The sequence below is a fragment of the Nanorana parkeri genome, unplaced genomic scaffold, assembly GCF_000935625.1.
Source record: "Nanorana parkeri isolate BGI_ZX_2015 unplaced genomic scaffold, ASM93562v1 scaffold280, whole genome shotgun sequence".
In the NCBI taxonomy this organism is placed as follows: domain Eukaryota; kingdom Metazoa; phylum Chordata; class Amphibia; order Anura; family Dicroglossidae; genus Nanorana; species Nanorana parkeri.
The window spans coordinates 1546784-1560897 of record NW_017306548.1 but is presented as its reverse complement, the minus strand read 5'-3'; the positions used below and the strand labels follow the sequence as shown (position 1 = coordinate 1560897).

At 45.5% G+C, this 14114-nt stretch overlaps 1 protein-coding gene across 1 annotated transcript; it reads right to left on the bottom strand.

Moving 5' to 3' along the window:
• Positions 1-424: 424 nt before the first annotated feature.
• On the bottom strand, positions 425-13805 carry LOC108787707 (cadherin-1-like; the record flags this gene model as incomplete). Its single annotated transcript, XM_018557320.1, has 7 exons — positions 13704-13805; positions 12954-13068; positions 9594-9799; positions 3247-3343; positions 1343-1506; positions 851-913; positions 425-566 (listed from the first exon to the last, which is right to left on the bottom strand). Coding segments are annotated over exons 1-7 (829 nt in total), but the record flags the coding sequence as incomplete, so codon positions are not given.
• Between the last annotated feature and the right edge of the window lie 309 nt (positions 13806-14114).

The window sequence follows — 14114 nt, the reverse complement described above, 5'->3', positions numbered from 1 at the left end:
CATCTTATGTCTTGGATACTCCAACAATTGAGATCCGACTACCATAATTGCCAATACATAAGAAATCCAGCAGGGATGGTAGAGGTTCCTCATAATGTCACAGCAGGACAGAGATCTCACCAAATATATTGTTTTTTTGCTACTCTGGGCCTTTAATGAACAAAATCCCATGCAGTATATTTTCTGAGTTGATTCTTAAAGTCCTTAATTCAGCTACTGTATATGATAAAACTTCTAGTGCCCATTGGACCTTCCGCTGTTGTTGAACTACAAGTCCCATGAGGCACTGCAAGACTCTGACAGTCACGGACATGATTTCCTGAGGCAGACGCATGGTGGGATATGTAGTTTGGCTACCCCTGCAGTTACATGAATGGACCCCACAGAAAAGTCTAGCTGGAACATCTCAAATACCAGCACTTACCGGGTGGGGATCCCTCTGTCACAAAGCCATCAAATATGGTCTGTGTGAAGACTGGAAAGTTATCATTCTGATCTTTCACATGAACAAAGAATGTCTTCGGCTCTTCCACGTTCCACGTTTCCGACAAAGCATGCACCTCCAGCTAAAAGACAGTTAGTAACAGAATACGTTTTATATGTTCCAAACATTCCGAGATGTCTATGACATATTTCTTTTTTCATGTTCCACTGGAAGTTTGGCAGATATTGCTTATAGAGATACTGTCACCTTGCCTATGCAGTGCAAAGTGCATCCCCTGCCCCCTTATACTCACCTTACCTGTATTACCTTGCAGCCACCTGGCACTTCAGGGTGTAAGAGAGCATGTATCCTGCTCCCCAGGACGGTGCATCAGCCAATCACTAGGCCTGAGCTCTGTCACATTACCAGGGAGTGACAGCACTGCTCCAGCAGGTCATCAAATGCCAATTTCACCACCAGGATGGTGATCTGATAAGGATTGTCCGCAGTGATTGTATCTGCTTATACAGGCCAGATATAGAGTTCTCAGCAAGGGGTAAATTGCTAGTCTGAGCCGACCTGTGACAGTCTCATTGTCACAGGTCGGCTAGAGCTATGAGGTGAGTGAAAAGCACTCACCTCATAGTTCTCCTTTAAGCCCTCCAGGTTATTGCTAATCATAGCTAAGGTCGATAAAACCTCCCTAAATACAAGTAAAATGTATAATGACCACAGATTATTTACCATGAGTGAAGGGAGGCTGCCAACCCCGGCCCCATGTACCATCAGCAGGCCCATAATACGTATATGAATTTGATTATTTCTTAGGAGTAGAATGTCACTATTGTATTACAACAAAGATTTTTCCCGACACAGACAATGACTGGAAGATGGCGCATGGAAGAGGTGTGCACTCACCTGGTACTTATCAATCACCTCCCTGTCCAGGGGTCTGGTTACCATTAGGATTCCAGTTTTGGCGTCAATGGTGAAAACTCCAACTGGGGGCCTGTCTGCTCCTTCCCCACTTATGGAGTATGTAATAGTCTTGATTTTTGTGCTTTGAGAAGAACTAATCTGGAAAATGAGGATATGACAACGTTAACCAATGTCCTTATAGTTTTCATATTACATTGCTGTAGATCTATCCATAGTCCTCTGTATCGGGAGCTTCAGTAGGGTGTAGTAGGAGTACACTTCACCGAGGTGCCTTGTTCAATGTGGCTTCACATACATTTGTAAATGTAACAAAGATCTTTTAGTGACAAGAGACACTGTAAATCTATTCCACTATAAAAGCTTCTAGCTTCCAGTCTGCAGTTTGTCTTTCCTGTACACTGAGCCACATATGCTGAGATAAAGTAACTCCCATGCGTCATTAATTTATTGAGGCCTGGCCAATCAAAGACTGGAAACCCGGAAGACGACCAGGACGAAGATGGAAGTACCGGTCGAAGGAGGTGGGGATCGCTTTGGCAGGTAAGTCTACCACAATGTTCTAATACGCTATGCATGCTACCACATCATAGCATGCTTGTGCTGACGTGATTTACTATTCCTTATATAGCCACATAGCCATATTAGGTAAATGTGGCTTAATGGTAAATGTCAATGACATAACTGCATTCCAGCCCTTTGCTTATGTGCAGCTGTGGACAGGGAACGTCTCCGGCTGTAGCTCATAATGGTGGTGGAAGGAGTTTCCTTTCAGGTTGGGTTCAGTCTGGACCTAAGCTGATCCCTAGTGGGGATCTCTATGCTCTCTTTTTGTCCTGGTTGACCACTGCCACCAGAACAGAAAGTGAAGGACAATCCAAAAATGTAAGTTGCCCCAAGAACAGGAATATCGGAGAAATCCTCCAATGATGACATCTGCGGTGACAAGTGTCTAAGAAAGGATTTCCATTACTTTGGAGATATTTCCTCTCACATCCTTTTGTGTCTAATGAACAGGACACAATGAGGGGAATTTATCAAAACTGAAGCAGACAAAATCTGGAGCAGCTGTGCTTGGCAACCAATCAGCTTCTCTATTCAGTTTGTTCAGTTAAGATTTGAAAATGAAAGAGAGAAGCTGATTGGTTGCCATGCACGGCTGCTCCAGATTTTGTCTACTCCTGTTTTGATAAATTCCACTCAATGGATTTAGCTTTAGAAATAATTTAAAGGGAAATTAAACTCTGTCTTCGGTTACGGTTGCCACCTGTCCAGGATTCACCCGGACAGTCCAGGTTTTGAATGCTGTGTCCGGGTTTCATGGCAGCTGAAACCCGGACACAAGATGTCAGGCAGACAGGGGCAACCAAAATTGAGAAAACAGTCTCAATTGTGATATTTGCATGTGAATGGGCGGCGCTATTTACATATGAATAAGCCACAATCAATTCTCCCAAAAAGATGTCCGCGCGTCACTAGAGTGTTCAGGTTTCACTTGAAGAAAAGGTGGCAACCCTATCTTCGGGGACCAGGGTTTTTGGCATAATACGCAAAGCAAGTATACTTACCTGCAAAGCCCCCCCCTCCTCATGTATTTTTTTGCTGCCACTGACATCTTCGACTAGTCTTTTTCTGGTTTCAGTGTCTTCAGCCATCTTGATTTTCTTCTTGCCGGGATGATGTTATTCCCATGCATGTACACTAGAATTAATCTATACCAGCTTCCGGCAGACGCCATGATTGTATACTGAACTGCACATGTGAAGCTCAGTGTATATTTAGAAAAAGCATTGCTGGCAGGCAGGTCGGAAGCTTTTTTGTTTTTCTTAAAGATATACTGGCCGTTTCATTGTTCTGTTCTCAAACCTTCACCACCCATACCTGAGCAACGCGTTTAGGAAATGGACCCTTATCATTCTCAAAGATTGCCAAAGGAGGGATTGTCCAATCTCTTTTCTGCCTCTTCAACAAATGGGAATTTTCCTGCAAGTAAGAACATTTATTCTTAATTTCACATCAATTGCATGTTTAATGCATCACATACTATAGCAAGCTGACAAAATTGATGATGTGGTAACCTACTGAAAGTAATACATTGGATGGATGAACATTGTGGGCCACCTATGGAGGAAGCACCGTTTTTAAACTGAATTACATCATGAGTTTATATACTTCTGTACTTAAGGGGCCCCTATTTCTTCTACACTGTTCCCAGTTTAAGATTTGAATTTGTATAAGCCTCCAGATCCTTTTCTGGATCATTACATAAACTTATATAATTTTGCATTTGCACAGGGAAGAAAAAGTTGAATAAAATCTTGCAGCTAGTAGATCCCTGTACGGGTAAGGTGGCTTCTGGCTATGATAGTTCTGGCAAACAAGTAGGTACACTGATGGCCAAAAATCTGTGGACACCTGATCATCACATCTATAGTTTGTTGGACATTGCATTCCAAAACCATGGGCATTAATATAGAGTTAGCCCCTCCTTGTGGCTATACCAGCTTTACTATTCACTATAAAGGACAGGTACTGGTGTTGGATGGGAAGACTTGGCTTACAATCAGCATTCTTATTCATCCAGGGGCGTCCCGAGGCTGGGTGTCACCCGGAGCGGTTACCGGGTGACACCCCACCGTGACGTCATCGCACATTTGCGTGATGTCACCACGTGCATGCGTGATGATGTCATCGCGCATGCGCGGCGATCTTACCGATACCTGCCGGCAGCCATTTTGGTGATGGATGCCGGCAGAAAGAGGAGGGAACAGTCACCCGACAGAATAAGGTATGCCGCCGGGTCTTCTCCTCTCTCCCGAAACTGTCGGGCGCTTGGTCCATGACTGAGCGCCCGACAAGAGTCATTTTGGTGTCACCTGGGTGCGGCCGCACCCCCCTTGTGACGCCACTGTATTCATCCCAAAGATGTTCAATAGAGCTGAGGTCGGGGCTTTGTGCAGGACACTTGAGTTCTTCCACAAGAAACTCATCAAACCGTGTCTTTATGGAGCAGGCTTTGTGCTCTGGGGCACAGTCATGCTGGAACAGAAGAAAGCCTTCCCCAAATTGTTGTCCCAAGGTTAAAAGTCCACAATTGTCTAAAATATCTTTGTATGCTGTAGTATTAACAGTATCCTTCACTGGAAAGACCTAAACTCAAGATTTTGGAGGGCTGCCCACATAGTTTTCACACCACTGTGTTCCTATGTGTTAAAGCAGCCATGCTTACACATTTCAGCCAACATGTGGCCTTAATCATAGTATGATTAAGTCAAGGCGTTGGATAAGACACGTAAGCATGGTTGCCGTACTTTCAGCCTGCTTAAAGGAGAACTATGAGGTGAGTGCTTTTCACTCATCCTCATAGTTCTAGCCGACCTGTGACAAGAACTATGAAATGAAACTGTCACAGGTCGGCTCAGTAGATCGGGAAGTGAGCGAACACATATCGGCGCTCGCTCACTAATCGATCTTGTCACGGCACAGAGCGGTGACAGGGGAGAGACTGGATTCCCCCCTCCCCGATCCTCCAGCGCTGACTGGTGGAACGGACAGGGGAGGGGGCGGGTACAGCTGGCTCTGCCTCTAGATAGGCAGAGCCAGCTGTCACTCACACAGCTTGGAGGATCCAGACATAATTGTCGGGATCCGCTTCAGCTGTGGTGTCTCAGTATACCGCAAGCTGTAGCTCGCTGTATACTGAGCTTAGGGTAATGGGAGGACGCTAGTTTGTGTCCTCCCGTTACCCTTCGGAGAACTATGGGGAAAAGCCCTAACCCCGTAGTTCTCCTTTAAGGTCCAGCAAAAGCTAAACATTTTATTTTGTATTCTGACTCTGATTGTTGTATTAGCAATTTACCCCTTGCTGAGAACTGTAATAAAGAAACATTTTTCCTAAGTATTATCAGTGAGTGGCAGACTTCTAATTGTCTGTAGATCCTGTTGGGGAGATATCACTCACTTCCTTTCCCAGTGACAACATTATTGCACGACACAATCTCCTGTAAGAACACACACTAAATCTAAAAGAGGATCCCACCTTCTCCTACTCCAAGTCTTTTTTTCTGCCATTCAGCTACAAACAATATGGAGGGACCATAGCAAACCAAATGCAACCATTGATGGAAAATCACTCTTCTGTGCTTAGGATATAAGAAGATAAGTACGCCTAAAGCTGCTGTGCTAAAAGGACTTTCAAGATGCTAAAATTATTTGTACAGCGCTAAAAGACCCCAATGAGGGACCGATAAGTGCTAAATAACCTGTTTTAACAGAATAAAATAGAATACATCCAATTCAGTGTTCCAATATTGCCTGTGCATAAAGACACGTGAGTGAACAAACAATAAAAAACATTTGTATAGAGTTGACAATGGTGAATAAATGTTACAAAAATATTTCAAGTATCAAAGTGTGAAAGTGTATCAGAAAAAATGTGTGCAAAAACAATGTGTTCCAAGAAAGGTAATCCCCTATTGTGAGCGTTTATCCCCTCCTTTGTGTTAGAATAGATCCCCCCATAGGTAATGCACTCACCAGAATCTCTGACCGTATAAACGGCCAGATAATCACTGAGGAGCCAACAATCTCTGTGCCTCTGTAATCAGATCGCCACGGGGGATTCTGTTTACATGTGTAAAACAAACTGTCAGCTTTACACTGGAAGTGATTGTGAACCGCTTCCAGGGGCCAGTGTAGTGCGCCCATCTCCTCCACGCTGAATGGGTCCGGATGCGATCACTTCTGGTCCCTCAGCTGTCATTCCCCGGCCGCAGAAGCCAAAATCGCTCAGTAGCGCAATCTAAGCTCCAATAGCTTCTTTGGAGTGGAAAGGTGACACTAGGGCTCGAGGGTTTGATAAAGAGTTGCGCTAATATCGTGCAATGTAAAAATTTGCAACTACCACCATTTTATTCTACACGGTCTTTGCTTGCAGAATATATATATATAGAGGGGAATTTATCAAAATTGGAGCAGACAAAATCTGGAGCAGTTGCCCATGGCAACCAATCAGCTTCTATCTTCAGTTTGTTCAGCTAAGATTTGATAATAAAAGAAAGAAGCTGATTGGTTGCTGTGCACAGCTGCTCCAGATTTTGTCTGCTCCAGTTTTGTTAAAATTCCCCTCATAATATTTGGGTGGTTTTAAGTAATTTTGAGGCCTAAAATGTGGATTATAACATACAGTGTGTGCAAAAAAACGCCTTGGCAGTGAAAGGGTTAAAAAATTAGCACTATATTTAGGATTTCTAAATATGCACATGTAACTGCTGCGACCCTGGTACTTCCTCCAGCGATGGGAACATGCTTTACGGTAATTGCAGGACACATTTTGGTAACAATAGGCATAGTTACACACCCTGGTAGTTTCTAAAGCGAAGTGAACATGCTTTATTGTAATTGCAAGCAGGGGGGTCCCGTGGCTGGGTGTCACCCGGAGCGGAGACCGGGTGACACCCCGCTGTGAGGTCACCATGCATGCGCGGTCATCTAATTGACGGCTGCCGGTGGCCATCTTAGTGATGGACGCCGACAGAGAGAGGAGGGGACGTTCACCCGGCGGGACGAGGTATGCCCCTGGGTCCCCTCCTTTCTCCTGCAGCCATCGGGCTCTCAGTCCATGACTGAGTGCCCAACTTTTAAGAGTGGGTGACTCCAAAATGACTGCCAGTCATTTTGGTGTCACCCCCCCAATGGTGTCACCCGTGTGCAGGCCGCCACTGATTGCAGGATACATTTTGGTAACAATAGGCTTACGCCAGCAACAGCAGCCATGTACAACAATTATTTTAAAAAAGAAGAAAAAGTATCGGAATCATGCTACTTTAGATGGGGGGCCTTCATGGTTTCTTGCACCGGAGCCCTGAGGTTTCTACTTACACCTCGGTACCGCTGTATAATGTTTACTCACCGAGCTCATGAGGAAGTTAATGTGTAAACTAAAGATTAAATAAAATATATTAAAATAGCTGTGCCCGCAGTTGGGCTTTATTAGGCCATAGAACAACCGTCATGTCAGATCTCCCCGTATCCCTCCACAACCTCTTGTCTGGTACTTTCTATAAGATGTTAGATGGTATAGTGCAGGGGTAGCCAAACTCCGGCCCTCCAGCTGTGGTGGAACTACAAATCCCGTGAGGCATTTCAAGATTCTCACAGCCAAAGACATGACTCCCGGAGGGAGATGCATCATGGGATTTGTAGTTTCACCACAGCTGGAGGGCCGGAGTTTGGCTACCCCTGGTATAGTGTTACTGTATTTATCCTTGTTGCCTGCAAAGGATTATGGGAAAGTTCAGGTGCATTTGTAAGTAGAATTCAAGCAAACGGCACTGATTTAATGCAAACATTTATTAATTTAATGTAAAAAAAAAAAAGCCTTCGTGTAAGGTGTGGGATAGTCGTCATATGAAGAAGAGACAGAGGAAATAGTCTAGATAAGGACAGTACCAGTCTTCCCAGAGAGAATTCAAGCCTTTACCTGGTGAGTCAAAGAGAAAAAAACAGTTATAAATCAGAGAAGTCCCACAACACAGTCAGCACCACCCTACTGAACACTGCTATCACCTATGCCATGTTTTAGGTTAAAGCGTATTAAATCCCAGAAACAAAAATGTTATATATTGTATCTTCCGGCCCTGAGATGTGGTGGCTGCATTTGTTTCTTTTTTTCACCTGGTGATCCTGCCAGTAACGCATTTCCAGTCTTAGGGGGACCCTGTCACCCTATTTTGTTTGCTCCTGATTTTGGGGCTACAGAACAGCTTTGCCTTCTTCTTCCCTATAACATGGAGGGGGGGTTCTGTTAAGGTGTTTTACTCTGGTAAGGCTACATGGAATTTTTATTTTTTTATTTTGATATACAGTATATATATATATATACTGTATGTTTAAAGGTGTTGAAGAAACGATACAAAGATACACATTAAAGGAGAACTATGGGGTTAAGGCTTTTCCCCATAGTTCTCCTTAGGGTAACGGGAGGACACAAACTAGCGTCCTCCCGTCGCCCTAGGCTCAGTATACCGCGAGCTGTAGCCTCGCGGTATACTGAGACGCCGCAGCTGAAGCGGATCCCGACAATTGTGCCGGGATCCGCCCAGCTGCATGACTGACAGCTTGCTCTGCCTATCTAGAGGCAGAGCCAGCTGTACCCGCCCCCTCCCCCGTCCGTTCCGCCAGTCAGCGCTGGCGGATCGGAGCGGGGAGGGGGGAATCCAGCCCCTCCCCTGTCACAGCAGAGAGCCGTGACAGGATCGAGAGGTGAGCGAACGCCGGCATATGTTCGCTCACCTCCCGATCTACTGAGCCGACCTGTGACAGTCTCATTGTCACAGGTCGGCTAGAACTATGAGGTGAGTGAAAAGCCCTCACCTCATAGTTCTCCTTTAATGAACAGGACACCATACAAGTTAATTGACGCATGCAGTTGGTACAGTAAGGCATTTTAGACTATTTAAAGAAAAACCTAGGGTACCCCAATTTAAGTCCTCCAGCTGTAGTGAAACTAAAAATCCCTTCATGCATCTGCCTCTGCAAGTCATGTCTGTGGCTGTCAGGGTCCCCCAATACCTTATGGGACTAGAAGTTCAACAACAGCTGAAGGGATGAAGTTTGGCTATCTCTGGGCTAGATGGTTATTCCCAGCCACTGTGTGATGGATCATGTATAGAAGATGTATTTCAAGACCTTGAGCCCAGAGGAGAGAAGAAAAAAAAAAGAAGAGAACGTCAGAAACAGAAAAAGTTCAATGGGGAGAGTAATAAGATGATGAGGAAGAATAAGAAGAGAAATAGGTGTAGAGAAGAAGAAAAGAGGAATAGATGTAGACAAGAAGGGAAGAGGAATGGATGTGGGGGGAGTAGATGGAAGTAGGTTTGGACCCGGGATCCCCATCTACTTGGGACTTTATTATAGCAGCAGTACTGTGTTGTAAGCTCACTACAGGAAGTACCAAGCTCGCTGGTTTTCTGGCAGGATCAGCAAGTGTGTTTGCTGCATTTATCAGCTACAACAAAACACTTTCAACTGTATGTTTAACAGATGAAAAGTAATAAAATAAGAGTCATTTATTGTTAGTTTTACATATACTTTCATTTTTTTAGTCCACGCTAAACTGATTTTTAGGATAACAAATCATAAACAAGTAAAAGTATGGGGGAAATGTTGCACAAAAATTGGACTTTAAGTTGTCATACACCGATGAGGAGGAGACAAGAGTGCTTCACAGTACCTGCTGTTCCCTCTCGTTCCATACAAGGACTGTCACCGAGTGTTTCTTTCGAGCGGCATCCCAGGCATTCAGCACAAAGCTGAGGGCTCCATCATGGAGAGTGACCTGTCTCTTCACCGTCACCTTACCATCAGGGAACACTCGGAAACGTGTGTCGTCAGGGGAATACAGGGCCAGAGTTCCAGCGCTGCAGGTATTGAAATCCACTACGACGGAGAAATAAAATGTGAATTCATCTTATCTTAATATCTTTTTTTTTTTCAGTAGTAATAAGAGAAATTGTGAATTATGATGTTTGCCGGCACTTCAGCAAAAGGCATTGGAGTTAACAGGGATGGCAATATTAGGGTGCTTTTGGGTGGTATTTGAGGGTGCAGTAGTTTTAAATGACGTCTGGGGGTTACAGAAGCTACTTCGAACTTGTATGAGTGCCGATATTTATTTTCCGGTACTCGCCGATACTGAATACCGATACCGGACGTCCCATTAAGGAAGCCGGGTGGTTTGTAATGACTCACCCCATGGATGGCTTCCTGATTGGCCAGGAAGCCGCCTCCATGCTCCCTAGTCACCAGGTGACAAGGAAACATGGAGCCGGCTCTCTGACCAATCAGGAAGCAGGTGGGCAGGTAATGACTCGCCACCAGGCTTCCTGATTGGCCAGCTTCCGGACCATTAAGGAAGCTGGGCTGTGAGTCATTACACACTGTACAGCTTCCTGATTGGTGGGAGTGTAAAGACTCACTGCCCGGCTTCCTGATACCAGAAGTTCTGGTATCAGGATAAGTATCGACATCGGCACCGATACCGTTACTAGTATCGGTATTGGTGCATCTCAAATATATTTATATATTATTCATAAATACACGCTAAAAAACATGGGAGTAAATGTTTTATACAAGGGCCACACAACTTTCATCCAGGATTCACAAATTTTTCCAATTAAATCCAGCTATACATTTTTTGGATAAATCTGATTTTCAGGAAGTTTTGGTGCATTAGCAGTTCATTGTATTCAATGCGCTGACTTAACGCAACTCTCCCAAAAATATGTGTGTTCTAAAAAATGTGCGCACTAACAAATGTTCTCCTAAAGGGGATTCATAACATTCCTTGTATCTGTTTCTACTTGCAGCTTCTATAGTGTCAGCGCTTGGTCTGCATATAGTGTTATGGAAAGTGACAGAATTTGTGATATCCGTTATTGTCTAAATAAATATATTTTGGGCTAAAGCTAAATGGATGATTTTTAATAGGTCAATCACAGTACTGAAGTTGCCTGTGATTTATTGCAAAGAGTAGCAAGAGTTCATAGGAGTTCAATTACCTGAAAAAGAAGTAAACTTCGCTGTTGGTGGTGTGCTTTTGTCTTAATGGGCAAACTTGCCCAGCATACCCGCACATCATGGCACACACCCATACCTTTCCCACTATGCTGTCCTCCAGCCATGATGGATTCAGGGTCCTGTCACCATTTTGTCCCCGTTTTTGCCATCTCCAGTGCCACTCATTCCAGGTCCCACACTCATCCTCTTTGGCTAATGGATTCCCACTGATGATGTAACTTCTACACAATAGTATCCCCGGCACTATTGTCGGCAGGCCAGGATCTACACTACATTGTGCATGCGCCGTGTCGTGTACACGTAGAACAAAAAGTAATTTTTTCAGCAAAATAGACTTTGCATGTCTCTTCTGCACTCTATCTCCTTGTGACTTTTTATTTGGGGACTTCACTTCTGTGTTAACACATGGAACAAATAATTGAGACATCGATGTGCAACTTGTATGACATTGTACACGAATGCTGGGCCGTATTTATTCTCTTTACTGCCCCAATGCGCCCCCCTGTATGCAGGCTGCATACAAGTGATCTCGATGATCACTTGAACAGAACAAGCGGCGGCTTCCCCGCTGTACATTTAGCTCTGCTTGGCCAAAGCCGGGCTAAATGTAGAAAAGAACTACCCGCCTGGCACCCGAAACTGCATGTCCCGGGCGTTAGGAGATAGGAATTCCACACCCCTGCCGCCCCTCTACTCCCTGCTGCCCCGAGGCCGGGTCGTGGTTGGCCTTGTGGGAAATCCGGCCCTGCACGCATGCATTTGTTCCATGTTGTCAGGGGCGTCCCGAGGCTGGGTGACACCCGGAGCGGTAACCGAGTGTCACCCCGCGGAGACGTCACAGCGCATGCGCAGTATTCTGATACCTGCCGGCGGCCATCTTGGTGATGGACGCCGGCAGAGAGAGGAGGGGACAGTCACCTGGCAGGATAAGGTATGCCGCCGGGTCCCCTCCTCTCTCCTGATACTGTCGGGCTCTCGGTCCTTGACTTTTCAGAGTGGGGTGACACCAAAATGACTGTGAGTCATTTTGGTGTCACCCCTCCAATGGTGTCACCCGGGTGCGGGCCGCACCCCCCGCACCTCCCTTGTGACGCCACTGCATGTTGTTAGAGTCCGACTGCTACTCTAAAGCTCACCACACATGTTACCACCTGATGGTACAATTTCCTTTAGATCTACCAATAATTGTGCAGTGTAAGGGCCTGCCTGATTGGATACAGATTGACTGCTCGACAGTCGGTTTGGGGAAAGACTGGAATGTCTTGGCTTTTTGCCTTTTGTGGTTCCTGTGGAATCTGCAGCTGAGTATGTGAAAAAGTATTTTATATAATGTTTAATGTTTAGACCCCGCACAGCCTCCTTAGACCCCCACGCAGCCTCCTGAGACTCCACACAGCCCTCCTGAGGCCCCACACAGCCCTTCTAAGACCTCGCACAGACTCCTGTGACCCCCACACAACCCTCCTGAGAGCCCCATACAGCCTCCTAAGACCTCGCACAGCCCTCCTGAGACCCCGCACAGCCCCCTGAGACCCCGCACAGACTCCTGTGACCCCCACACAACCCTCCTAAGACCCTGCACATCCTCCTGAGAGCCCCATACAGCCTCCTAAGACCATGCACAGCCCTCCTAAGACTCTACACAGCCTCCTGAGACCCCACACAGCCTCCTGCGACCCCACATAGCCTCCTGCGACCCCACACAGCCCTCCTGATGCCCCACACAGCCCTCCTGAGACCCCGCACAGCCCTCCTGAGACCTCCCCCAGCTGGGACCAAGCCCTGCTGCTCCACCACTGTCCTAAAATCATTAGTCTGTATTGTTTTTAAAAAACTCTCACATGACACTAAAAAAAAGTGTTGGTAATTGGTATCGGCGAGTCCTTCTCATTCAGTAATCTATTTTTGTTGGACCGGCAGGGCCACACACTGTAGACGTTTTGGCCGATTCCTATGAATCTACTGACGTTCAAGCAGTGCATGGGCAGTCAGGGATCTGCTGCGTGTTGCTCACCTTTGCCCAGGACTCTTCCTCTTTCCAGAACCTTGCGGGTCACAGTAAAGGCATAACGCTCCGTGCTGAATCCCGGCTCACACAATGCCGGTTCCTCTGTGGCTCCATCGCACACCTGCAAGAGCCAATATGATAATAAAAGTCACATCACTGAAAACATGAGACCGTTTCATCATACTCCACATACAAGAGCAAAATCTTTAGCGGTAACCCGTGTTTATGTATTTCTTATTATAGAATCAATGCAGTATGATGTGCTCTATGATATGTAGTATGATATGCAGAATTATATGTAGTATGATGTGCTGTATGATATGTAGTACGATATGTAGCATGATATGCAGTATGATGTGCTGTATGACATGTTGTATGATATGCAGAATGATATGTAGTATGATATGCTGTATGACATGCAGAATGACCTGCCATAAGATATGCAGTATGAAATGCTTTATGACATGCAGAATTATATGTAGTATGATGTGCTGTATGACCTGCCATATGATATGCAGTATGACATGCAGAATAATATACAGTATGACACGCAGTATGATATACAGTATGACTCTTAGTATGATATGCAGTATGACTCTTAGTATGATATGCAGTATGACATGCAGTATGATTATACAGTGTGATATACCGTATGATATATACAGTTTGACATGTAGTATGATATACAGTATGACATGCAGTATGACATGTAGTATGATATGCAATATCCATGACATGATAAGTAACTTTACATACCTTGATTAGCAGCACACAGAGAGTCAGATAACAAAGCTGCATTTTGCAGAAGTCTTGCAGCCGCTCTGGAAAAGTCCAGACAGAGTGAGAAGATAGTCCCTTGATCCCTCCCCTCCCCCTTCACAGGGATGTGGCAGCAGGCAAACCCTCCAGCTGTTTAAGCAATTACAGATGTGAGAGGCTGAGCCTCCGTCCTCCTACACTGGAGGCTTCAGGGCCCTAATCACACACAGGTCTGATCACACTAAGGCTGGGCACACACCTTACAACCATCGCAAGACTTTTGTCTTGCGATGGTTGTAAGGTACTTAAAAAAACGTACGATCTGCCTATGTTGCATAGGCAGATCGTACTTGCGATGATCGCAAGCCACGCCCCCTGAGGGGCGGGCTTCCGATGACCGCAATGCCG